The sequence below is a fragment of the Felis catus genome, chromosome B1, assembly GCF_018350175.1.
Source record: "Felis catus isolate Fca126 chromosome B1, F.catus_Fca126_mat1.0, whole genome shotgun sequence".
In the NCBI taxonomy this organism is placed as follows: domain Eukaryota; kingdom Metazoa; phylum Chordata; class Mammalia; order Carnivora; family Felidae; genus Felis; species Felis catus.
In genome coordinates, this window is record NC_058371.1 from 27163663 (window position 1) to 27191178 (window position 27516).

Genomic DNA, 27516 nt, shown 5'->3' on the forward strand with positions numbered 1-27516 from the left:
ACCACAGTGAAATATACACTAGCTCCAAAATATCACTTTTCTACTGTGAAACTGAATTAGAGCAGCAATGCAAATCCTGCCAGATGACCCATTTAAAAACTCGGGGACACGCTACAGGTGTAGTCCTATAAAATAGTTCCTGCTGCCCTCTAAAAACAAAGTTATCACCAACCTTGGAAGGCACATACATTTTGGGCTTCTGTGTCTTGAACTACACATGTGGAGGGAAGAAAATTGGACTGACCACCTTGTAGAGAGCCCTGATTGTATCCTGTGACTGGTGGATAAAAGAGTAAACAAAGGTAGAACATTAAGGGTGTTGATAAAGTTAAATATAAGAGGAAGTTAGGGACTTTTTGTTTTCAATTTTGAATCAATTTAAAGGTCAGTAATGACTCCAACAGACAGCTGATTTCCCATCCAATAATCACTTCCCCCTTCTTTGCTTCAGAACAGGGATCAGCAAATGCATTCTTAAAAGTCCAGATGGTAAATACTTTAGGCTTTATGGATACTTCTCTAGCCATTTTAAATGTAATCGTTTGAAAATCTAAAAATCGTTCTTGGCTTGCAAGCAGTACAGAATAGTCACCTGGTCGGAATTGACCCACGGGCCATAGCTTGCCTCAGCAACCTTCTTCTGTGGAGCTCTGCTTTGTTCAGTTTTGGGAGCTCCACAGAAGGCTGGGTCTGACACAGTTCTGGTGATCTTACTCTCCTTGCTAGTGACTGGTATAGGCATGGCTTCAGGAAGCGTTTCTGGTTCCAGCCATAAGGAGAAGTCCTCTGGGAAAGGTTTCTTCTCTCTTACAAATAGATGTATGAGACATCCTTTTGGGCTTTCACTGAGATTTATGGAGTTGTTTGCACGGAGCTGCCATTGTCATCTTTGGACCATAGAAGGACCAGCCTGGAGTCCTGAGATCGGGGAATCTGAGAAATTTGACATTTGCTTTAGTAAGGAATAACCCTTCCTCACGAAAACTCTTGTCGGATGTTTGTTTAATGTTTTCCCTATCATCCATCCTTGTTCATTCTATGGGTTGTACACAGTTCCACCAAATTATTCCACTTGTTTCCGTGGAATGAGTGCTCCTGTTAAATATCGCTGATACTTTTCTATCACTTCTAGTGCTTCAGCTATGTTGTCTGATAAAGCATTCCATAGATATTCTTTTGTTGCTGTGATAATTAGAGTTTGAGGGGGAAATTCTCTCATTATAAAAAATACATTTTCTAAAGCAAAGAATTTTATGTTACACTGATCTGTCTTGTACTTTAAGAAAGTTTGGTTTTCTGAAATATTAGAATACAATACTACCTTGGGAAGGAGCAGATGCCTTCTATACATAAACAGGGATGAGGACACAAAGCTTTAGTATATCAGCATGGTTTTAACTTTCTAGTGTTACCAATCAGTCCTCATCAAATGGTTGGAATTTTTTTCAGCTAAACATAAAAAATTCCTCTTATAAATTAACTCTAAATGACTTATACATTATTTTTTTCACTTATTCACAAGATATTGGTGAAGCTCCATGAAATGCCCTATACCTTTTGTATTTCTGGGAGTGGGGAGGGTAGAGGGAAGAGTTACATTTAAGATTAAGTCATAATTTCTGCTTTTAAGTCGCTTACAATTTCAATAGAGCATCTAGCACAGAGCCTGATATTAGCAAGTGCTTAGTAAATGTTAGCTGCATCCCTTCCTTACAAGACTTCTTTGGAGGTAAACAACCTGGTTCTAATTTTGACAGCCAAATGCGAGGGTAAGGAGCGTGAGAAGAGAATAATTGCTGGGTAGAGAAATGAGAATACGTGTCAGTGGAGCTGCATTCAGAAGCAGCCATCCAAAACCGAGAGGGGGAGAGGAACAAGAAAAGTTAATGTAAATAACGTTAGAGAGTGGTGATTTGGGGCCCGATTTCACGCCATGAGTGCATGCTCCAGGGTGAGTGAGAGAGAGAAGGGAATCCGCTGTTTTCTGTATTGCACTCAGTTTCACCACGCAAATGCATAAGAGAACCTCTCCTCACACGTAGTGCGTTTATACTGTTTAAAGATACTGTATGTACTTTGGTGTTCGGTTGATCTGTTCACACATTGAAGGTGAAACGAGTGTTGAATTTACTGAGAAACCCTAGGTCTGTCTCGGCCATTGCATTGCTAAGGTATTTTCAAGGATAATATTGACCAAAGGCAAACTTTACCTTTTGCAATGACTTTAGAAACGAACGTCTTCATAAAATGGGGTTCCAGGGTGATCTAATAAAGCTGGAGCATAGCAGGCCTATCACATTGTGATGAAAAAATATAGTAGAAAGGAAGGGAGTGTGAAAGTAAATTACAGATGGTCTTAAGTGACATGCTGAAGAATTCAAGGTTATTTGAAGGCACTGAAGAGACCCTCAGTTTGAGCTGAAGAATAATTTTAGGTAATATCTGAATTTTGGAGTAGTAATTCTCAAACCATGTTACCGTGGTTTAACAAGCTGTATTGAGAATTTCTGTCACTCTGATTAAATAATTTAGTGAGTTTCTTATGCAATTTCCAGAAAATCATTAATGATTAGAATATTCCCAATTTTAAGTTTTTCTCTTGTGGTGAAGTAACAGAAATGTTCATAGAAAAAGTCAAGAAATTTAGTTTGGTAGCTTATGTTTTCCATCAATACATGGTAATGGCTGTGTTTTTATGTTGCCTGTATAAACAGTCGCTTTTCTGCTGGCAAATGAGATCTAATTAAATATGTCAGTATTTCATGGCAAATTTTGTGAAACACCATTAAGAATTTAGATGAACCCTTGCCTGAACAAGTGTGACCGCCTTACTAATAATGATGAAAGACTGGAGACATAGAGATCAGTTGTCTTAAATATTTTCTTTCCTTAATCTTGTATTTATTTGGTGGGTGCGGACAAATGCTTAAAATAACCTACTAACGTATATTTGTGAATTCACTACATGTCCTTAAGAGGAGCTTTCTAGAGGACCCAGAAAACCTATACAATACAATCCATATTCTCAATAGCCATAACTTTAACTTGGTGAACAAAAACTACCCAGGTGTTATAATTTGTAAGATAGCGCTAACTTGACATGGATATTTGGAAAGTCAGCAATCACCGAGCCTTTAAGCAACAAAAACACTTCCTGAGAGAGATGAGACTTGCACTGGATTTCATAATCCAGAAAGGCAGACAGAGGGCTTGTCTGAAAGGAGCAGCATATACAATGAACAGGGACTGTGGTCTGATTGGAATAGAGGGTATTTACTGGGGCATCCTGGATATTTGGGGGGACCTCCTGGAAAACAGGTTTGATCAAATTATGAATGTGATTCCAAAGCTTAATGTTGTCTTAAACAGTCTTAAGACTAGCTAAATGATTCTTCCTTTATAACTCTTCAAAGTTTTAAAAATGGAACATTTGAACCTTTAAATCTTTCTGGTGGGGGGGGGTGTTAAATGTGTTGGTAATTCAATGAGAGCATTCTGTTATAATTATTTACTAAAATTAGAAGAGAAATGTAATTAGCTACTTTGTCTTTGCCTACATACCCTGCTGTCTTTATATTACAGGAGCAAGTTTGGTAAAACCCGTTCATCCAGAAGTATTTAATGTGCATCTCAGATGTGGCAGGCAGTGCAGGTCAGGGTCCCGCCCTCAGGGATCTCACATCCTAGTTGTTGAGGGGAGTGGCCGGGCGTGGAAGATGGACAGGAAGACAGTTACTCAGGGAAAGGATGAGTATGTTGTCATTTGTATTTGGAAGGTGGTGAGACTAAGAAGGGGATATTTTTTCAGAAGCAGAAAACAAAGGTTAATAGTGAATAGTCTGTGGCATTTTTCAAGAACCTTTGACAATTTATTTTTCTCATAGAAACTTATTTGCTAGGGTGTAAAAGGGAACAAATAGATGCTCAATGCCGTGTGCCCACCCAATCATCTTTCAGATGAACGCACTGGACACTCTTGGTCAGACTGCTTTGCATAGAGCTGCCCTAGCAGGCCACCTGCAGACCTGCCGCCTCCTGCTGAGTTACGGCTCCGATCCCTCCATCATCTCCTTACAAGGCTTTACGGCAGCGCAGATGGGGAACGAAGCCGTGCAGCAGATTCTGAGCGGTGAGTTAAAGCAGATGAACGGTGAGGTCTCGGCTTCCCGCTTCCCGTTTCACGGCCACCCATCTAAGCAGACAAACTTTGCACCGCTTGTTTTAAGTAGCTCCTTGGAAGGCTTTCTTTGCCTGAGTATCTCTCATACCTCTCCTTGCTCCCAGTTTAGCCTGAGACCCTCCCTCTCGGGCTTTTTGGTGGAGTGAGGTAGGTATCATGAGAAGGAGACCTATGCTCTGTTTTTTTCAGTTTTAAATTGAAAATCCGACTCATGGGTGTGACAACCAGAGGTGACTTAAGGCTCATATAAACAGTGTGGAATTATGGTAGCTCTCAAATCTATCAAATAGAGAAAATTAGAAATCACTCATATGGTAATGATCTTTAATTGACTGTTAAATGTAATAGCCTGACCTGCTTTTTTGTAATTCTTACCTTCATTGTGCCATTATGAGATTATCTTGGTTTTTTTTTCTAGCTTAAATATAATTATAAAATCTTGCCGAATGTTAGTGCCTTCCTAGAACAGTATTAGATATTTTAGCTCTTTAACTTGTTGAGGGAAATCAAAGGTAAACAGATATGAAAGTAGATTAGTTTCCCAAGCCCCCAAATTAGAGGAAATAACACAGTCTAGCTATTAAAAAATGGTGGACAGAATTAATTTGGTGTAATTGACTCTTCTTTCCCATCCCTTTTATTTTGTCTGTGGGTTATATCTGCTCTAGAATGACATAACCGACTGGAAGAGTTAAATGGAGAAGGAAGGCTACAGACTAGTAATCCAGAGTCCCAGTTTCTTTCTCCTGCCTGTAACCCAGTAGTTCTTTACTCCATCAGGCACAGTGCCCCCTTTTCATAATGAATATTCTATAACATCCCCTTTTCTTATACAGAAATGAAGTGTATAAATAATGTGACCTACCTTTACAGCTACCTTCTAAAAACTCATATTAGATGCCCTAACTATAATATAAGGAATGACAGTAAGTTACAATAAAATAATTTATGATTATTGTAATAGTAATAGCTTGGGCAAAACTACACTAGAAGATAAAAATATACCCCACAGATTTCTGAAAGACCCCCAAAAGTACAACACAGTTGAGCATCACAGCTGTCTACTAAAATAGGGAACTTTCCAGACTTGTGGAGCTCATATGTGTTAGAGCTGAATCAGAGCTAACCAACCCCCTAAGAGTGTGCCGCACTGTAAGAGCTAGTAGTTAGGATTTACTTTCCTCAGGCTAATTCATTGGGAGGTAGTATCGTTCAACTTCAGTCTTAGATGGTTGATCTTGAGTTGAAGTAAGCCCTATCTAGGACACCTTTACTATCAAAACTAATAAGATCATAAAGGAATGAAATTTCCTGTTATAGGATTTCAAGCTTAAACTATGAAAAACATGACTTCATTTAACTTCCTGTTTCTACAGAGCAATAGAACATTTACTTAAAGAAGGTAATCATGCTTTGACTAGGAAATAGTTCTGCCTTCCCAGTAAATTCTAATATAATTCCAAAAGGTGTGATTTTTGTTCAAACATTCTAAATGTTGTTCTTCTGCTTTTTACCAAGAACCATTTAGTGCTGAATTTTCAGTTAGTTTCTTTAAATTGTAACCATAAATCAGGCAAACAGATAGCCATCACGTTAAAAATTCTTAATAATACTATGCATAATTTAGAGATAATTGACAAAATGGAGAAGAAAGGATTGAATAAATTAGGCAGATTTGATCCATTAATGTTTCTTAAATGTCTTCTAAATCAATGCAATTAGAGTATATGACTTCTGGTAAAAGATAAAATTAAATACTGAATCACAAATGAAATATTTTATTCAATTATTCTGATAATTCTTCTTAGAAGTTTGTTTGGAAGATAAAACATTAAATAGGTAATTAAATGCTTAACATAGGATATGCCAGAACTTTTTGGTTTAATTCTTAATATTCTTTATTGATATGGAAAAATAATACAGTAGTAGAATTGTATGGTAAAATCTTGCCCTTAGAAAGGTTTTGAAATGGGAATTGTTTTTTGGAAGAGGAGACAATTTTTTTTAATTTTTAATTATTTGAGAGAGAGAGCACGCACACGAGTGGGAGAGAGTGGCAGAGAGAGAGAGGGAGGGAGAGAGAATCTTAAGCAGGCTCCATGCTGAGCAGGGCTTCAGCTCATGACCCTGGGATCATGACCTGAGCTGAAACCAAGAATTGGATGCTCAACCAAGCCACCCAGGTGCCCCGAGGATAGAATTTTTTAAATTAATATTTCTAGGGGCGCCTGGGTGGCTCAGTCGGTTAAGCGTCCGACTTCAACTCAGGTCACGATCTCGCGGTCCGTGAGTTCGAGCCCCGCGTTGGGCTCTGGGCTGATGGCTCAGAGCCTGAAGCCTGCTTTGGATTCTGTGTCTCCCTGTCTGTCTGTCCCTCCCCCATTCATGCTCTGTCTCTCTCTGTCTCAAAAATAAATAAACGTTAAAAAAAAAAAAGATTCTCCCTAAATTAATATTTCTATGAGCAACTTGAGTATCTATAGTCTGTGGACCATGTACTAGCTGGACTTTTTGCTTGTACCTAAATTTACTAATCCAATTCCAGTTTATATCTCTAATGACTCCTAAAAGAATGCATCAGTCATATAGGATGTATACCAGGTTATTGGAGTTCTGTTCTGGGTAACATTTTTATGAAGATACATTTAACTAATAATGTTGATACCAGGTTTAAGATCCACTTTTAGAAACCTGCACTTCCAGCTCTCAAGTCAGTAATTGCCAATAGTTTACATTAATAAAGTTTGAATTAGGGGTGCCTGGGTGGCTCAGTCGGTTGTGTCCAACTCTTGGTCTCAGCTCAGGTCATGATCTCACGGTTCATAGGTTGAAGCCCCACATCAGGCTTCATACTGACAGTGCGGGGCCTGCTTGGGATTCTCTCTCTTTCTCTGTCTGTGCTCCTCCTGCACTTGTGCGCTTGCTCACTCTCTCTCAAAATAAATACTTTAAAAATAAATAAATACTTTAAAAATAAAATAAAGTTTGAATTGTAAACTGTTGGCAGTATTTATGTCAAAATTAATGTCAGCAGCTTTTTATAAACCAGAATTTTATTTATTTATTTATTTATTTATTTATTTATTTATTTATTTATTTATTAAATGTTTATTTTTGAAAAAGAGAGAGAGAGAAAGAGACCGAGAGAGACAGAGCACGAGTGGGGGAGGGGCAGAGAGAGGGAGACACAGAATCCAAAGCAGGCTCCAGGCTCTGAGCTATTAGCACAGAACCCCACATGGGGCTCGAACTCACGAACCCTGAGATCGTGACCTGAGCCAAAGTCGGACACTTAACTGATTGAGCCACCCAGGCACCCCAATGAACCAGAATTTTAAAACATGATTTCAGAAGATTTGACTTTTTTCTCCAGACCTGCTTTCTCTATATTCTGCTGTGTCCAGTGTAGTAGCTGCTAGCTACTTGTGGCTAAATTTAAATTAACTAAAATTAAATAAAAATTTTAAATCTGTTCATCATTTGTCCTAGCCACATATGACTAGTGGCTACTATATTACCATAGATAAAGAATATATCCAGCACCACAGATAAGTTCTTTTAAACAGTATGTTTAGGCTAGACCTTGCCATGGATTATCCTTTTTTTTTTAATGTTTCTTTCTTTTTGAGAGAGAGAGAGAGTGTGAGCAGGGGAGGGGCAGAGAGTGAGAGAGACACTGAATCCGAAGCAGGCTCCAGGCTCTGAGCTGTCAGCACAGAGCCTGACGTGGGGCTCGAACTCATGGACCACGAGATCATGACCTGAGCCGACGTCACTCACTTAACCAGAGCCACCCAGGCGCCCTAGAATGAATTATTCTGACTGTATATTCCAGTATGATTATTCCATTACTTTTACGTAATCATTTATAGAGGTAAGGATTTGGAGATTTATAAGAGCTCAATTAAATACTGAAATCCCCACTTACATTTGCACATTGAAATAAGTCAGTAAGACCTATTGCCAGTCCAGTGACAGCCAGTCTACAGGAGACTTGTTTTTGTTCTGTTTTGTTTGTTTTTGAATAGCAAACTGCCTTCTGACCTTTGGAACTTTCAGTTTGGGTTTCTTCTCTTTTTTTTTTTTTTTTCTTTTCTTTTCTTTTCTTCTCTTTTATTTTCTTTTTAAAATTCTGGTGAGCCAGAATAGAATTGGAGAAAAAATTAGAAGCCTATCTTTGGCCTTTGACTCTAAGTGAAATCTTTAATTTCATACTCTGAAAAAGCCAATGTGCTCATAAAGGAATTTACTGATACAGTACTTTGCATATCAGCTACTCTTATTTTACCTATGTTCCCTTTTAACTTCATTTTTATATCCTTCTTTTAATTCTGTTTCTCTTTGTACGAAGCTCCTGGGTGTATAGATATCCTTTCAGCTACTACTTTGTTCCCAGAAATGAATCTGTTCTAAGCCTGTTCAGGATTTATAATGGATGCAAAGGTCTATAATTTCTATAGTAATTAATCAATATCTTTAAATAACTACTTTCCACTCTTTGACAAGGAGTAAGAATTTCTCCATAGTTCTCAGAGGGATTTTTATATTTGCATAAAAATTTTTGCTTGATTGTAAAATTATAACCCTTTGCAAGTAGTCTGTATCAAGACCAATGTGCCAATTTCAAATAATTCATAGAATGAAAGCACTTATCCATACGAGCAGTATCCCTCAAATGCTAGAGTCTGAAAATATCCAAAGTTCTAACTCTATATACATAAACAACTGTCATTTCACTTTGCGAAATATTACCTATATACATCCAAAGGATGTTTCCGTGAGCTCTGCCAGCTGCGAGAATTACTGTCACAGAGACATAATATCCACACCGACTCTCTCACCCATTCATGCAGCAAAGTCGTGCACACCGAGAAAGGAGGCAAATGAGACAACAAAGAACAGGATAAAGGCAGCCAAAGAAAGAGTGATGGTGGGCCAGACACACTGACCCCAGTATAAAATAGCATGGTGGAAGTCAGTTCAGCAAATGCTTTCTGAATGTTCTCTGTGAAAAGGACCTTGAAGATGAGCAAGACTTGATTTCTTTCCTCGACAGTTCCACAAATTAATGAATAATAAGCTCTTGTCTAAAGAAAAATACTTATTGATGTTTCAAAAATGTACTTCATTAAATGAAATATTTTCCTCTCCTCCCTTTAATCTTAGCATTTTATCTGCTAAGTAATATCATGACTAAATAAACACAGTTTATCTTTTATGGAAGAGTTCTCAAAACTTATGCTGTAAAAGCCACTCTTCCTGAATGAAGCACTTTAGAAAGAGCTGAAGTTGTTTCTTCTGAAATCTAAAACCTTTTCGTAGCATCACTTGATCTTCCCCTGTAGACAGAGGACTCAAGGAAGGATCTTTGATCAAAAGATAATGTAATTTTAAATCTGAAAGAGGATTTAAGGGAACCCAACACTCACTTTATAGGTGCAAAACTAAGCTATTAAGTGATTTGTCCATCATCACTGTTAAAATCCAGGTCTCCTGGACTTCACTCCTTTTGTGTTACATGAGTGTGTATACACGTGTGCAGTAGAAAGGCCAACGTAATGTCCACAAACATATTTTGAGTGACATATTTGTACATTGTTTTCTTTAAAAATGTTTTTATTTGGGCCAACGTGTAATGAATTTTTGGTTTATATTAATCAAAACACTTCATCTGTTAACTTCGTACATCTGGACCTAATGGCCTAATCTAATTATATTCCATTTGGCATTTCTGTCACACCTCCCAATTGTACAGACATTTTTTATTGCATTTCCCTGAAGCCATTCAGTAAATGTGAATTAATGTGAATTTTAGTACACTGATTATATTTTCTGAGATCACTAATTTTGGGAGTAGTATTTCTGTTTCAAATTGAGGAAGTTGAGGCCAAAAAGAAAAAGGCTAAACATTGAATACTGAAAATTGAGTGGCTTCCCTAGGTTTGCACAACAAAATCAATGGCAAAGCTTTGCGAAAGCACTTTGTAAGACCAAAATATCATAAAGATGTTCTTGATACTGTGTTCTATGTTTGTTTATTCCCTTTTGCCAACTTTTGGCCAGAAGATTTGAAAGCTAGAATAGTAGGGACAGAGAAGGATTTATGTGTCTTCGAATTTATTTAAATGTAGCTTAGGATGGGGGTGCCTGGGTGGCTCAGTCACTTAAACATCCAACTCTTGATCTTGGCTCAGGTCATGATATCACAGTTTGTAAGTTCAAGCCCCACATCGCACTCTATGCTGACAACATAGAGCCTGCTTGGGATTCTCTTTCTCTCTCTCTCTCTCTCTCTCTCTCTCTCTCTGTGCCCATCCCCCCTCCCCCACTCTCTCTCTCACTCTGTCTGTGCCCATCCCCCATCCCCCACTCTCTCTCTCACTTTCTCTCAGAATAAATACTTTTTTTTTTAATGTGGCTTAGGATGAGATGGATGTAAATTGAAATAAGAAGCCACTTTTTTCTCATCTGAAAACAGTTTAGAAAATCCATAGATTATATCTCAGGAATTTCTGACCCCTTAATCCCTCTTTCCATTCACCAAGTAATTTTCCTTCTTAACTCTGTGATTCCTTAAAACCTAACACTAATCTCTCCTCTCTTTTATTCAGAAAGTACACCTATACGCACTTCTGATGTTGACTATCGACTCTTAGAGGCATCTAAAGCTGGAGACTTGGAAACTGTGAAGGTAAATCAGTGCTTTTAACATCTTGGGTGGCACTATTGAACTTTGCTAACCAATTCATCTTAAGCTTATAAGTGAAACCATTCAAATCCAAACAATGAAAGGGAAAAACAAAGTCGATCCATAAACCAGGAAGATTTCCTAGTACGTGCTTTATATCCATTAAACCAGTTTTAGTCACTTTTCTTCTGATTATATGAAAGCTCTTTTATTTTCACTTATATTAATGAAACTGTTACTTTTGGCCACACTTATAAATTTCTAAGCTAGTTCAAGCCCAGATAATAGTACAATAAATTTCAAAACAATGTTTCTTCAACTTTTCCAAGAGATTCTCAACAGTTGCTCTAGAAAAGCATTCTTATGATCCTGCAACCATTTGGAATTACTTATGTACAGAGGATGGATTTTCTTTTCTATGTAATTTCTGCTTGCCAGGAAACTTTTAACAGCCGTTGTTTGTGGTATAGAAACATGGTTATAGATTTAATTTTTTTCAAAGATGAAATAATAGTCTGATCTTGAATATGTTTTTTAAAAACACACACTTCTGGGGCGCCTGAATGGCTCAGTCGGTTGAGCATTCGACATCGGCTCAGGTCATGATCTCGCGATTCGTGAGTTCAAGCCCCGCGTCAGGCTCTGTGCTGACAGCTCAGGGCCTGGAGCCTGCTTCGGATTCTGTGTCCCCCTCTCTCTCCGCCCACCCCTGCTTGTGCTCTTTCTCTCTCTGTCTTTCAAACATGAATAAACGTTAAATAAATAAATACACTTCCTATCTGTAACCACTCATGCAGGGGTGATAGAAAGAGGTGGCATTTTGTTCTTGTTTGGGGGTTGGTCTTGTGGTTTCGTTTGTCTTTCTTTCTTTCTTTCTTTCTTTCTTTTAAAGAAAGGCTAATGTGAAATTGGGACTGATAGTCGTAACATTATTTTTTACAAACTGAAGTTTGTCACTTATTAAGCAAACTCTATTTTTGTGATTTTTAGCAAACTACCTTTAGCATTCTTTCTGGTTGAAAATGACAATAAATGTGCAGAAATTTTATTTTTGTTTCAGTATGTGGCCATTTCTAACATCTCTTCCATCTTACAAGAACATCTAAGTTATTTAAAGAAAAAATGGTAAATTTCAGTTGTAATAGCCACTGGGGAGAAATCTTAAAGTTCTCTTAGATCTAAAATTATATACTTTTTATTTTCATAATTAAAATTACATACTTCTTGTCATTTGAAATGTATCCTAATAACAGAAAATCTTTAGGGGCACCTGGGTTACTCAGTCAGTTAAACGTCTGACTCTGGGTTTCGGCTTGGGTCATGATCTCATGGTTCCTGGGATCAAGCCCTGTGTCGGTCTCTGTGCTGACAGCACAGAGCCTGAGCCTGCTTGGGATTCTTTCCCTCCCTTTCTACCCCTCCCCTGCTCGTGCGTGCACACACACTGCCTCTTGCACTCTCTTTCTGTCTGTCTCTCAAAATAAATAAACTTAAAAAAAAAATCTTTAAATAGAAAAGTGATCAGGACTCCTTTTCTGCATCACAGCATTGATAATCTGGGCTCCAGACTTACTACATGTGCCCATTATCATTAAATTCATCGTTTAGTATTTCCCGAATATGTAGTTTTTAATTCCACGTGTTCTGTATGTACTGATAGGCAAATATATCACAGCTTTCAGGTTTCTGAAACAATCCATTCACAGTAAAGGCCAAATAATTTTTTATGAATGGAATGAAAGTGGAAGAAAAAAAGCAAAGGACAGACTGAGAATTAAGTGTGGTAGGTTGCTTTCCCTATAGGCTTCAGAAAGTATTTTTTAAAATTAGGAATTAGAGGCAAGGCTGTCTGCTGAGTAAAGCACACAGCTTGACTGAAACTATGGAGACCAGGTGAGAAAGATGTGAAATTCTTTGGCACTCAAAAGAAAGTGAAATGGAACAGAGAATGAAGAACTTCCAAATATTAGAAATCAAATATTTAATAAGCAAAATGAGCTTTTATTTTGGGGACCTGGCTAAATGAGTTGTGTTTTATTCCCTACCTCATCCCTGTTTTGCCAATATTCTCTGCATGGAAAAAAAGTGAATTTAGAGTATATCAGCCTAAAGAGCCACCAGCAGCAGCATGAAGCAGCTTTCATCACGTAGGACACCAGTAGAAGGTGTTTGCTACCAATGTTTGTATCCTTTCTTTTTACTTTATGTGTTTATTCTGTTTTTTGATTCTATAGTATATGTATTAATGTAGCCACAGATTCACTTGTCATGAAAGGATAAGACGTATGACCTGGCCAGATGACAGTGGCTCTTCGGAGTTTAGAGTCTGGGGCTTTTCCACATAGAGCTGATGAGATCGTAGGCTCTCCCTTATGGCCCAGACTTCCTTCTGTCATGTAAGCATTGTACCACCTGAAAAGCCCTGTTTCTACTCTACCAACGTTGAAGGCGCCTCGTCAGTAAATCCGTAGAAACAGATGCCTTCCAAGGTCCTAGTTTTTATATAATCGTAGCTCATTACAGTGGCAGGAGTGGCGGCAAGATTGTCAAATGCCTGGAAAGTCCTGCCGTCACACCTTGTAGCCTAGAAAATGTCACTATTGTCTCGGCTTTTTTGACTGTTCTTCTATTACCTTTCTTCACATCACTTCCCTGAACGAGGGCAATTAAGAGAGTAAGCAGGGATCGAGCAGAAAGATCAAGAGATCACAAATCAGGAAAACCGGGTCTGAGTCTTCATTGTACCTTTGCCTCGCCAGCTCTATGAAAAAGGACAAGCTACTTAGCCTCTCTGAACCTTGGTGTATTTATCTGTGAGATGGAGATGATGAGCCCCTTCACGGACAGTAATTCTCTCACTGAAAGAACACGAGATTCTAAATAAACTGTGGATTATTATTCACATACTGTTATTATAATTCATCTATCACCACCAGTGGCACAGCCCGCCGGCCTTTCTTTGCTTCCCACTGCCGTGTAAGCAGACAGAATGGAGCTTGTGCTGAGACAGTAGCATTCGGAAGGAGACGAAAGGGAAGGCGAAACACTAGAGCATGACTGAAATCAGTCTGACTCTATGAGTCAGATGGACATGTCCCAAAGATCAGCTCAAGCCCTGGTGACTGCCCGGCTTTGCTGTAGTGGGTCAGGGGGCCGAGTGGGTGGCCCAGGCAGAATTTTTTTTTCTGGGGGCTTTCTGCTTGCCATGTCCGCAGAGCCAGGAGCTCTGGGTGGTTCTGCAGTCAAGAAGGAGTGGCCGACCGCGTGCAGGACCGTAGACGCGCTGTGGCGGTCAGTCTCAGGGAGAAACGCCCTGTGAGGATGAAAAATGAAGGCATCATTTGCCTTGGAAAGCCTTGCTTTATGCCGGGTTTTTCTTTTCGATTAGGATTTTGGCCAGGAAATGATGAAAAAAAAGATTAAATTGCTCTGTAAACAGTAAGAACATTTGTAGACACTGTGAAGCCAGGCATAGTGTTGATTTTTAAACATCACTTGCGTGATCTAATCTTTGGAAATAAATATTCATTAGAAAATTACAGTTTATCTAAGATGCCTGCGGTATTTTGGAGCAAAACCTATGAATAAATATTAATGTCCTTTGTGTGTGTGTGTCACTAAAGCAACTTTGCAGCCCTCAAAATGTGAATTGCAGAGATTTGGAGGGTCGGCATTCTACACCTCTACACTTTGCAGCAGGCTACAATCGTGTGTCTGTTGTGGAGTACCTCCTACACCACGGGGCCGATGTCCACGCCAAAGACAAAGGGTAGGTGCTAGAATTGAGCTGTTTGGGACTTAAAAATTGTTAAAATGTGGTTGAAGTCTCAGATTCTTTTCCCTGTTAAAAAAGTCATGCATGTTTTTTTAAAACATAAAGCATTAATAGAAACATACAGTATAGAAAACGAAAATTCCTGTCACCCCACCTTCTAGATAAAAATTTTGTTGTAATCCTCCAGACTTTTTAAAAGCAGTAGGAATGCTGCTGTGGGGGGTCGGGCTCGTTTTTTAACATAAATGCGGATGCCATTCCATGCAGCCTGCTTTGTAATTTGCTCTTTCACCCAGAAATAGGTCTTGAATGGCTTTCCATATCAGTACTTAATTGTTCATCTCATCTTTTTAATGCCTATCATAGTATTTTACTGCATTGTATGAATATGTTTATATAGTTTACAATTTATTGTGTCCTTTTTTTTTGCTATTAAAAATGTATAATCTCTTTCCAAAAGAAGCCATCCATCCCAACGTCATTGCTATTAATAGACACATAATTTTATTTTTACCAACTCAGATATTCTGTATTTTTATGTTAGTTTACTAAATTATTTAAATTTATCTAGTCAGAGTTTAAAGCAGCCATGGCAGCTATTTAGTGATGCAAGAAGGAAGTTTTAACTGAAATGAGCTTCCATATTCTGAGTTAATTTCATATCATCTCAAAATAGAAATAAGCAAGCACTTTTCTGTGCAATTACATATCAGAGTACTGTAGAATTAAACCACACAATTCAGACTTTAATTAACCATTATGCATTTATCTTTTAAAAGGGATACATCAGACTTGAAGTTTTGTAGTCCACTGCAGAGCAACCAACATTTATTTCTACTGCCCATTGTAGTTAGCACTTAGTATTTTTAATGTTTATTTATTTTATTTTTTATTTTTGAGAGTGACAGAGTATGAGTGGGGGAGGGGGAGGGTAGGGAGGGGGAGACACAGAATCCAAAGCAGGCCCCAGGCTCTGAGCTGTCAGCCGAGCCCGACGCGGGGCTCGAACTCACCGAGAGATCATGACCTGAGCCAAAGTCAGACGCTTAACCGACCGAGCCACCCAGGTGCCCCAGCACTTAATATTTTTTATCTCAAAATATTAAAAACAAAAGTACTGATCTCTAAATAAGAAAAAACATTTGGTACCTTGTTTTTGTTATATTTTAAGTGCAACTTAAGCTTATCCTTTCATTGCACCCTGTTTATAGGAACGGCTTTCTATCCTTTTAGAATGCCAGCTGCCTTCTAACCAGAGCTTGGAGTTGTCTCAGAATAGTTTGTTCATGAGCTGAGGTGGCTAGATTTCTCATGCAACTAGAGTTTATGGTTGGTGTCATTATTTTCCTCACCAAATACTACAGCTCCTGGATCACTTGGATTTTGACTTTTCATTGCTTAACATCTAAATATTAAATCTGTGCATTGAAGCCACTGCTGAATTATTAGGAATTCAGAAATAAAAACGAAAGACAGAAGGTAGAACTTGACTGAGTAAATTAGTTAAATTTTTTTGTCTATTTTATAAGTAGGCATACCATTTTTATTAGGAAAACCCAAATGGAAGAAAATCTGAGTGGATGAAACCAGATTATTGGTTAATTATTCCTGAAATCACTTTGTAGTGTTGCTCTCCCTATCACCAGGATGAAACCTGAATTAAAAATATTGTGATGGAGGGGCGCCTGGGTGGCTCAGTCAGTTAAACATCCGACTCTTGATTTCCACTCAGGTCATGAATCTCGCAGTTTGTGGGTTTGAGCCCCATATCAGGCTCTCTGCTGGCAAGGTGGAGCCTGATTGGAATTCTGTCTCCCCGCCCCTCCCCTGCTTGCACTCTCTCTCTCAAAATGAATAAATAAACTTAAAAAAAAATTTTTTAATTAAAAATATTGTGATGGAACCTTTTCTCTGGGTCTGTCTGTATGTGTTCTAAGCATAGGATTGCTGTGAAATTTCTGTCCCATCACCAAGAGGCTAAGGGGAAATCCTTGTGTTGAAAGGGGTGTTTTTGAAATTATTAATCCTTACTTGGAAATGGGTGACTTTATCTTCAAGACCCAGGGAGAATTCTTTCTTTTTAAGTGAGTGCTCATCATAGTCACTGCCAAAGAAGAATTAACATCATTTTTATTATAAGTATCATCTTAACACAAAGATCTGTTACATGTCTTAAAAATAATTTTCTTTTGTTTAGTGGCTTGGTGCCCCTTCATAATGCCTGTTCATATGGACACTATGAGGTAGCGGAACTTTTAGTAAGGCATGGGGCTTCTGTCAATGTGGCGGACTTATGGAAGTTTACCCCTCTGCATGAAGCAGCAGCTAAAGGAAAATATGAAATCTGCAAGCTCCTTTTAAAAGTATGTAATTTTTAAAATTATAAAATATAAAGTAATTGCATTGGCTTTTCGGTTAGTATGGAAAATTACATCACAGTGAATTATTAAGTATAATAAGTGCTGTAGAGATTGCTTACATTTTCTATTTTAGGGGCGTGTTTGAGTGTGATAACATGATACTTGCATAGCTTTGAATAGTGTCTGAAGTATCTTTCTGAGCTGATCTGATGAGTTCATTTCATCACAACTCATCAAGGTAGGTCTTGGAAAGAGTTGCATTTGTTTGCATTGCTTATACTTGTGGTATTAATATCAGAAAACATGGTAGAAAGAGAAACAAGTTTTTCAATCAACTTTGATTTTTTTTTCTTAGTAGCTGTATTATTATTAACAAACTCATTGCTCATTATCAAACATTAAACATACATGTCTTATAAGAACTTTGATATTAGATTTTTATTAAAATACAAAGTAATCTTTAAACAAAGTTATTCATATAAGTTTGGGGGAAAGCAACGAGATAGTAGGAACTAATAGTTATATGAAACTAACATAATTTTGTGGATTAAAAGATGTGAGAAATGATCAGACATATATTTGTGTAGTTTTCTTTTTTTTTTTTAAAGCTTATCCTGGTTAAACATAAATAGAATTCTTGTCCCCACCACCTTTATGCCATTAAATATGTTTTCAGGAGTCTTAAGGATAATAATGTATTTGATACTCATTTTTACCTTCACTAGGTGGTAAGAAATAACTTCCAGGAAAAACAAACAAACAAAGAACTTCCAGGTCACTGTGAATTCACTGTCTGGTTTGGTTTATTCTGAATTTCTCCAGTGGGCCGGTAGCAGTCTGTCAGGCCCATAATAAAGGTCCTTGACTTTTATTCGTTTCATGTTGTAGGTGTAGATGATTCAAATTTTAAAATCAAATCCATTGTTAATACATCTACACCTAATTTCACATGAGGTGTTAAGACTTAAAATGAAAACAGTAAAAAATTAGCAGACTTTGGTATTGATTGCATTTAGAATCAAGTACTTTTTCCACTGGTGTATCTTCCTCTTCTTACTTCCTTCCCATTATACACACTAAATATCTTTATGTCATTAAAGTCTGGTCAAAAAGTAATATCCAGGCCGCTCTTAAAAGGAAAAGGGGTTTCCGGAGACAGCGTAGTGTCTGGGAAAGTATATGATATGACACAGAAAAGGTGCCCAGCCCCTTCCCCACTTCACTGTCACCACTGATCCTAAGACTTAGACTTTCCACTGAGAAGTAGTTACAAAGCTGATCCACCATATTGCTGAGCAGGGAATTTACAAAGAAAAGGCGGGTGCTGCCTCTGGTTTTCAAAATGCATACAGGATATAGATACCTTTCTTTTGGTGAATGAAGGTGAAGTTAAAAATTAAAAAGACCTTAAGAAAGGTACTATAGAAAATACAAACCCCATTTGGTTTTGTCTCGTTGTTGTTTTAGCATGGAGCAGACCCAACCAAAAAGAACAGAGATGGAAACACACCATTAGATTTGGTAAAAGAGGGAGACACGGACATCCAGGACCTGCTGAGGGGAGACGCCGCCTTACTGGATGCTGCCAAGAAAGGCTGCCTGGCGAGAGTGCAGAAGCTCTGCACCCCAGAGAATATCAACTGCAGGGACACCCAGGGCAGAAACTCCACCCCTCTGCACCTGGCGGGTGAGCGCCCCCAGCCCCCCTGAGGCTCACGGTGCTTGCTCGGATACCTGATACAGCTCACCAGAAGATGAGGGAGACACTGGACAGAAATAGTGAAATGCTTTTGATTGGCTTCATTTTGTATGACGCCTTATCATAAAGGCTCTTAGTCACGTGAGAGTAGTATCAGCTGCTCAGATGAGCAAAAAGTATTAAAATCGTCACGTTTTCCAGCCCTTGTGATTTGTATACATAGATAGAAATCCATAGTTCTTTAATCTGACATGTTCGCCTCTTCCACTCTAATAGCAGGCTACAATAACCTGGAGGTAGCTGAATATCTTCTGGAGCACGGAGCAGATGTTAATGCCCAAGACAAAGGTGGTTTAATTCCTCTTCATAACGCAGCATCCTATGGGGTGAGCATGCTACATTTCAAGTCTAGAAAACTTCACTGACATTTACTATTCTATCAAATGCATACTGTGCATGAAGTAAGTAGATATCTAACCAACAACATAATTTAGGACAATCTTAGTCTTCCTGTTCAGCGCGTTTCTAGCCTTCCCAGTTAAGCTTAACTACCTTTTTGGTCAAGGGCCGTGCTCTTTACAGCTCCCTGTTCTCCTCACATTGTCTAGCGCAGTAACAGGTGTGTAATGGCTGCTCATTTAATATTTATTGTTACAGATGATAGAGCTTTTAGAAACCGTAAGACCCAGGAGGCTTTTTATTTGCAGGCATAGAAATCATGCTTGCTTTTGTTTATCGTCCGCATCTTAAAAATATTCAGGTAAATGGTTCAGCTCTTGGAACATACGGTTTCGTAGAATTTGATTGACTAGCTAAAGCCCCACAGTGAGAGTCCAGAGCCATTCTCCAAGCACTGGAACTATAATCATTAGCTGAAAGAGGACGAGGAAGGGGAGTGTCTTGCAGTGTGTTGATGATGTCTGTTGAAACTGACTGCCTGGAAGTCACCCAGGCCCACTCAGGCCTGAATCACACAGGAATAATCCTGCAGGATGAATGTTCATGTGCTTATCTGTTCATTCACTAAATCCCTATTTGATTATAAAAACCCACAGATGCCCGATCACTATTGATGAGGACAGTTTCTGGATTTGCAAAAGCCTGACAAGCTATTAAGTAAAACCTAATCATTGTGATTTCCATATTCTCTTACTGTCTTTCCCCTTGCCCTCCATAAGGAATGTCCTCATCTTCTCATATCCCCTCTGCAAAAATCTGTATTTCAGAGAGATGACAGTCTGAGTGGGCATACTCTTGAGAAAAGCAAACAGTCTAGTTTTGAGTTGGACAAACAGGAAAGAAAATTATACTTCCAAATGTCACATAAATTCATCGAAAGTTATCATATTTACTGCATGTATTATTAGTACTGAAATCCTCTTGGAACTGCAGTAATCTGTGCAAAGATGATTATCTTTAATGACATTTATTAGAATTTTAACCTTCCTTCATATAAGATGCCCAGTTTCACTGCACAGCATACGTTTCTCCTGAAGACCAGACACGCTAAATATTTACCGCTACCATCTGCTTACACAGTTATGTAGAATTTCTTTACCTCTGTGTTAGAACTACAAATACGTATTGTTTGGAGATTAACGTTCACTTCTTAGCGTGATCCTTCTCTCCATACTGTGTTCCACTAATCTGTTTGACAAAGCTTCAGTTAAGAGTTTATCAAACTGATGGGTCCAGCAGAACTTAAAGTGGAGTCTTTGGAGTAAGAATGGGTGTGGCAGTAGAAGGAGTAATTGCCCCAACCTGGTAAAACTTACACGGTCAGTTGTATGTAGACTCTGTGGGTCTGTGTGCTTTTCAGTGTATTTTACACATTGTGGCTGTGGCTAAGCTCTGTCCCTTCAGTCTTCCACTGTCACAATCTTCACAGCTGTCACAGAGAGCAAAGAACGTAAAACTTCCTTGAAAAGTCAAGTATTTTACCTTTTCTCAGATCAGAACAGTGTTGAGATGTTACTTACACGTGTATCATGTGGTGACTAGCGTGAGGAGAGAATCAAAATGTCTCGTGATCTGTCTTGTGGTTAACGAGTAGTGCAGTGTGCAGGTCAGTCTTGTCTTCTTTCACGTTCCCTCGAAGCATCTTCCATCAGCCGAGGGGAGGTGTAATGCAATCAGGGCCCAGACCAGAGGCCCCCTGTGCCATTTCATGAACTTACTTCACCATCATCCATCTGCTCTCTCCTTCTAACTCCGTGGGAGACAAATAGTGGACATTTTTGTGTTTCATTCTCTCATCTCGTGTTATCCTGTGTGTTACCACATCCCTGCTGCTAAGCTCTGTGTAAATGAAGGTAATTTTTCAAAGTAAAAATGAACAGAAAATTCTCAAGGCTGTGTAAAGAGCATGTGGGTAGAGGTTTTGGTCAACCTGGTTTGTCCCATCCTACTGAAGAATGTTAACAGGCTAGATAATGTGTTTATGGTAGGTATTTTTACCTCCTTGTGGAGGTGGAGTTTTTGAGTCATTAAAAGTCCTTCTGGTATTCAACTTACGAATTCAAAAATCAAATATCTGTGAGTTCATGACTATGTGTTGTTATTCACTAAAAACTTTAGCCCTGTGGTTTCTTGACCTTTCTTTTTTGCCAGGGTTTTGGCATATACAAATGTCCCAGTAGCATCCCTTATGATACACAGTGATTCCAGTTGGCAGTAGGTCAGATTATCCCTGCCACTGAGAATCTCTGCTCTACAAAATTATTTTATCTAATGCAATTGGTATACCATATAATCTATTGTTAATAACCATATCAAATCAGTATTTATCTCAATCTCAATTAGTACATTTAAAACGAGGACCAATGTTAAACACAATCTAAAAATTTTCAAAGCTACCCTGTCTTTTAACTAAAAGGTAGATAGAATTATATTTTTTTTATCTATGGGTATACAAATCTGTTATCTTTCAAAAGTCCCTTTTTATTCATGTTACAATGAGCCTTGGCTGGATATTTTAATGAAATCCTAGGGCTCTGGTCCACATTAAAGTGGCAAAACACTAGTTATATTGTATTCATCCCAGTGATGCCTGAGCTGTCCTGGCTGTGTGCCCTGCCCTGCCCTGAAATAACAAGTTTTGTAGAGATTTTTGCGGTGCTTCCTATGAAATAGAAACTTCTTAGTTAAAAATAAAGCTATTCGCAGAGTAGTTTGGGGTATAGTGTTACCCAGTAATCCCTGCTGACATGGCTTCTCCCTGATACTATACACTTTGGCATTTTCAGCTCTTCAAGAAATGACTCTTGAGTTTTAGTCCAGCAAGACCTTGCAGGCAGCTGTGTGTAATGGAAGGACCTGAACTCAGGATCTAAACATCTGGGATCTAGTCTTTAGGCTTTGACTCAGTAACCCAGTCATCTTCAGGAAGTGCCTTAATCTTTCTGATCTTCAGTTTTCCCGTTAGTAGAACTCAGATGCTGAAATCTTCTTTACAGGGTTGTTGTGATAATTAGATGAGACCCTGAATGTGGAAAGTGCATTCTCTAGTCTAAGGCACTATAAAATCTGGGATAATAACTATTATTATAAGATAAGTCACTCCCCACAGCCATCCTACTGGTTAGAATATGGGCTGTATGTCACTTTTACATTGCACAGCCCTAGGAGTAATGTGTGTGCTTGACCAGCTCAGTATCTGCATGAAATAGACGCAGACTAACTGGCTTCAGTAGGAGATAATGACTGGGAGCCTGGGGATAAAATAATCATGTGAGGTGTCTGCGAAATTACATAAAGCTACTTAAGCTGTTATTTATTGGTAATTATTCTTTGACTTGTATTTTACCTTTTTTCCTCTAGAGAGCTCAGACTGCTGTCTGTATATCTTTAACCATTTTATATAGAAAGAACTTTGCCACCTCGGTTTTTCTAAACAGAGAAACACATAGTTTAAGAAGTTTAAATAAAAGGTGTAGATTTCATGAGAGTTTATATTAGTGGTAATATACATTATCTTGTTCAGTGTTTTGTATTATAATGCCTTATAGTTTTAATATACATTTACACGAGACAGTTCATTTTTCTATTAACAAATGTAAGACCTCAATATTTATTTACCGTGAAGCATGTGATTTTCTATTATCTCATAAATCAACTTGCTGACTTTTTCATTTTTCAGTGCTTTGTCCAAAGTGTATAATATTGGGTGGATTTCATGACATTCATACAATTAAATGGTTCTAACTGGAGCCCAAGTATGTTTCTCTTCTCCCTACTTTCCAGCTTTCTAAAATTAAATTAAGGCCCTCACAGTATTTACATCGTATCTGTCATTTAAAGCGTTCTGCATTTCAGCTGGATTCTGAAGCTATGTTTAATTGGCTCTTTCTTCTGGAAACATTCCAGCAGAGTTCAGTTCCTTTTCTAGACCTTCTAGCTCAGTACATTGTTCTTATAAATGGTATAGAACTAAGCTGCAGCTTATTTATTGCATTTGTCAGCCTTAAATTTCAGTTACTATTTTTGTCCCAGTGGTGTAGCTATTTAGAAGACTTAAGAATTGTGTTTTTCATCTACTTTGGTAGTAACATACTCCTTCCTGTTTATTGCCCTTTCACATGTCTGTCAGCAAATTTAACAAGCATGCAATTGGTTTCTCCAAGCATAAACTACATATTCAATATAAAGAAAGTTGAATAATAAATACCATATACTTGTATACAATTCATTTTACACACATACATAGTTTTCCTGGGACTGTCTAATTTTGGAAGCCTGTGCTAATTAGTCTACTGAATTATATCACCCTGCCAGTACACATGGGAGTAGAATAAAATGAATCATCAGAAGCATTGTTTGAATGCCGTATAACCTTACTGGAGAGAAGCTTGAAGTTATTCCATGATTTGGGTTAACTGAACAAAAAGCTATCCCTTTTCAACATACGTCCTTTGAATAAGGGAGATACATTTGGGGGGGGGGTTGTTTTGTTTTGTTTTAAACTTTTTTTTAAAATTTTTAAATATTTATTATTTTTGAGAGAAGGAGAGACAGGGAAACAGAGCACGAGGAGGGGAGGGGCCGAGAGAGAGGGAGACACAGAATCTGAAGCAGGCTCCAGGCTCTGATCTGTCAACACAGAGCCCGATGCAGGGCTCGAACTCACGAACCATGAGATCATGACCTGAGCTGAAGTCGGATGCTCAACCGACTGAGCCACCCAGGTGCCCCATTGTTTTGTTTTGTTTTGATTTGTTTTGTTTTGTTTTGTTTTAAGTAATTTGGATAATACCACAGTTGGTACCTATTTTTATCTTTTGTGTTAGAATCAGTTTTATAATGATGATGTATCATTCCTAATCCCAAAAGGATCACAAAACATAGCTTGTTCTCAGACGCCCTAGTGTCATGATGTTCCTTTACTCCTATTTTGTTTCTTGTACTCTCAGAGCAAATGCAAGAGTGTCCTTAGAAGTTATTTGGTCTGGGGCACCTGGGTGGCTTAGTCAGTTAAGTGTCTGACTTCAGCTCATGTCATGATCTCACAGTTCAGGAGTTCGAGCCCTGCGTCGGGCTCTATGCTGACAGCTCGGAGCCTGGAGCCTGCTTCGGATTCTGTGCCTCCCTCTTTGTCTTCCCCTCCCCCGCTCACGCTGTCTCTCTCTCTCTCTCAAAAATAAACATTAAAAAAAATTTTTTTTAATAAAAATGTTATTTCATTCGTATTTTCCTAATAAATTTTCTTCTCTTTATTTTCTGAAACTATTTTCCTGAAATAATAAGTACTTGTATTATCTTTAAAAAGCTTTAATATTACCTCAGAAAAAGTGTCTGTTCTTTTTGAGGTGAGTGTCTTCAGGAGAGCAAAAGGCTGTCATATAGAAAATATGAAGAAGGGTGGCCTAAATCTCATCTTGGGATATTTCTGTTTCTACCTTCCCCATCTCTTCTCATTCTCACGAAAGTGTCTGATAATTGAATATACTGCAGCATGAGTCAGAATTTTAGTCTCAACAGATAATGTGCTTCTGAGTTAATTATTAAAAGTGATCAAGTTATGCCAGGAAATGTATCCATAAAGAACACAAATGTGCCAATTGCACAGAATTATAGAATATTGGAGTTGAAATGGATTTCAAAAATGCATTCATTAGTGGTAGGTAACCAAACTAAGCATCCCTAAATATGTTTATAAGAATAAGGTTATTTTTATTACTCTCAAAAGCCCAATCATTGAATCAATATTACTGTTGCATAATTGCTTATCTGAAGCTTATTTTATGAGGACTTTGGGGAAGAAACAAACTTTATGCTATGTAGAACTTAACTATTTGAGAGAAACTGCTCTCCTTGAAACTTTCTCCTACGTCGCCTTGCGCAGTCCTGCCTCTTTATAGTTCTTTCGTTCTCAGTGCCTCTTTTGTCTCCTCTGGGGACCCTTCGCCCACTCTCCTTTCCCCAAATGTTGTTCTCTCAAGGCTTTATCCCCCTTGAAATCATCTTTCTGAATTCCTTTTCTTAGTGAGTTCATTTATCACCTGGCTGCAGCTATCAGCTAGACATTCTGTTTTGCAGACCTCCCCGGGGCCCCTACCCCCAGGGCCAGGCGCATAGTAGGTGTTCACCAATGTGTGCTTGTTGGGGGAGGTGGTGGGAGAGCGTTAAGTGAGTGAATAAACAGACCCTTATCTGTGCTCCAGCCATTTGTGTCAGGCCATTTACGGAACATCATTACTTTGATATTTTACCTCAAAAACTGCTTACCCCAAGTGAACTTTAACTTTCTTACAGTTTCATTCCCACTTAAACTGCTCAGTTTCTGTTAACAGTTCCAATTCTGGTTTTTAAATCTTCTAGACAAATTTTGCAAAAAGAGGTAGTCATCTTTGACTTGTCTCTCACTTTCTTTCTCTGGAGTTAATGTCTTTTTAAAACCCAGTAGTTTTTCCTTCACAACTTCTCAAATGTAGCTCTTCTTTTCCATTCTTCCTCTGTCACAGTTCGGCATCTGAGCACCTCACGCCGTTTGTCAGTTAACGCGTCTGCTGCTGACATTTCCCCCACCCTCGAGTCATTTTGGACATGACAGACTAAGTTTTGTAAAAAGTCATTTTGTTACGTTACATTACCTTTCCCAAAGGCTGAAGAGAGAACACGGAGAATCGTTGAGACGCGTATTGCAATAAATAGATCAGATTGCAGTGGCTAGAAGGGAAATAGGAACATAAAAGAAGCAAGTAAGAACGCTTGTTTGAAAGGTTTGACAGACAGACTAGACCTTTAGTAGGAGGCGTGGAGTCAGGTAATAGTTGCATTTCGTGTGTTCGTTTTTAAGATAGACCTGACCGTGTTGAAAGGCTGAATAAAAAATGTTAAAAGCCCCTGGGAAGAGTCACCAGGTAAAGGAGTGATTGTGGAATTGAGCTTCTGTGGGCGAGAAAAGACGGGAGTCCAAAATACAGGAGTGGGCTACGTAGGCCTTTTTTAATAGAAGAAACTTCTATGAAGGATGAGAATAGAGGTACAGAGGGAATGAAATGTTAAAGAAAACAAGCATACCTGATGGAGCGTCACCAGTCTCATTCTTCACTCTTCACATCCTTTGTTTTTCCTTAGCATGTGGACATAGCGGCATTGCTGATAAAATACAACACGTGTGTAAATGCAACAGACAAGTGGGCGTTTACTCCTCTTCATGAAGCAGCCCAGAAAGGAAGGACACAGTTATGTGCCCTACTCCTAGCACATGGTGCAGATCCAACTATGAAGAACCAGGAAGGCCAGACACCTTTAGATCTGGCGACGGTGAGTCTTCATTCTGAGTTATTTAGTATTGCTTCAAATTTATACTTTCGGGGAGCCTGGGTGGCTCAGTCAGTTATCCGTCCAACTTCAGCTCAGGTCACGATCTCACAGTTTGTGGGTTCGAGCCCCGTGTTGGGCTCTTTGCCGACAGCACAGAGCCTGGAGCCTGCTTCAGACTCTGTGTCTCCCCGTCTCTCTGCCCCCTGCCCTGCTCGCACTCTGTCTACTCTCTCTCTCTCAAAATTAAATAAACGTTAAAAAATTTTTTTTGATTAAAAAAAAAACTAAATTTATACTTTCAGAGATGACTTTAAGTTACAGAGCTGGGGCGCCTGGGTGGCTCAGTCAGTTAAGCATCCGACTCTTGATTTCAGCTCAGGCCATGATCTCAGGGTCATGAGATCAATCCCCACGGAGGGCTCTGCACTGACAATGCAGACAGAGCCTGCTTGGGAGTCTCTCTCCCTGTCTCTCTGCCCCTCCCCCATGCGTGCTATCCTCTCTCTCTCTAAATAAATAAATGAATACTTTTAAAAAATTTGCAGCAGCAGGTTTACCTTAGTGGTGAGTATTTCACTTAGAATAAGAACAAATTTCCTTCCTTCTGAATTTTTTTAATGTGTATTTTTTATATAATTCAGAACTCTATTAAGGCAAGCTAAGCAGTACACTAACTTAATTCTTTTTGCCATGCCTAACAGGGAGGGAAAACAATCCTAGAAGAACATACTGTATATCCTCAGAGAATTGCATTAGTAAAATATCTTCTACGTTTTACATTTGGCATATTGTTCAGGAACAACTGATGTTCATGATCATTTACCTGAGACTATGAAAGAGTCCAAGAAAAATTACCTTCTAGGCAGTATATTATTTTTCCGAAGATGGAAAAGTAAATTAATATGCACAATAATTTATAATTTTTTAACCTGAAGTACTTTTCCAAGCCACATCCTGTTTCATACATCTATTGCTGAGTAACAGACCAGTTCAAAACACTTAGTAGCTTAACCAAAACTGAGTGAGTGGAGTAAAACGGTGATTTATTAT

At 38.5% G+C, this 27516-nt stretch overlaps 1 protein-coding gene across 2 annotated transcripts in view; it reads left to right on the forward strand.

Annotated features, from left to right (window-relative positions):
• Positions 1 to 27516, forward strand: part of TNKS (tankyrase) — a 214348-nt gene that overhangs the window by 154470 nt on the left and 32362 nt on the right. The window contains exons 12-18 of one of the 2 annotated variants that reach the window (XM_011281425.4): positions 3958 to 4129; positions 10792 to 10871; positions 14492 to 14637; positions 16841 to 17006; positions 18471 to 18690; positions 18979 to 19088; positions 26278 to 26466. In XM_011281425.4, the coding sequence (XP_011279727.2) occupies positions 3958 to 4129; positions 10792 to 10871; positions 14492 to 14637; positions 16841 to 17006; positions 18471 to 18690; positions 18979 to 19088; positions 26278 to 26466 (1083 nt within the window). The remainder of the gene's footprint in view (positions 1 to 3957; positions 4130 to 10791; positions 10872 to 14491; positions 14638 to 16840; positions 17007 to 18470; positions 18691 to 18978; positions 19089 to 26277; positions 26467 to 27516) is intronic. The other variant, XM_023252430.2, reaches the window with a different exon arrangement.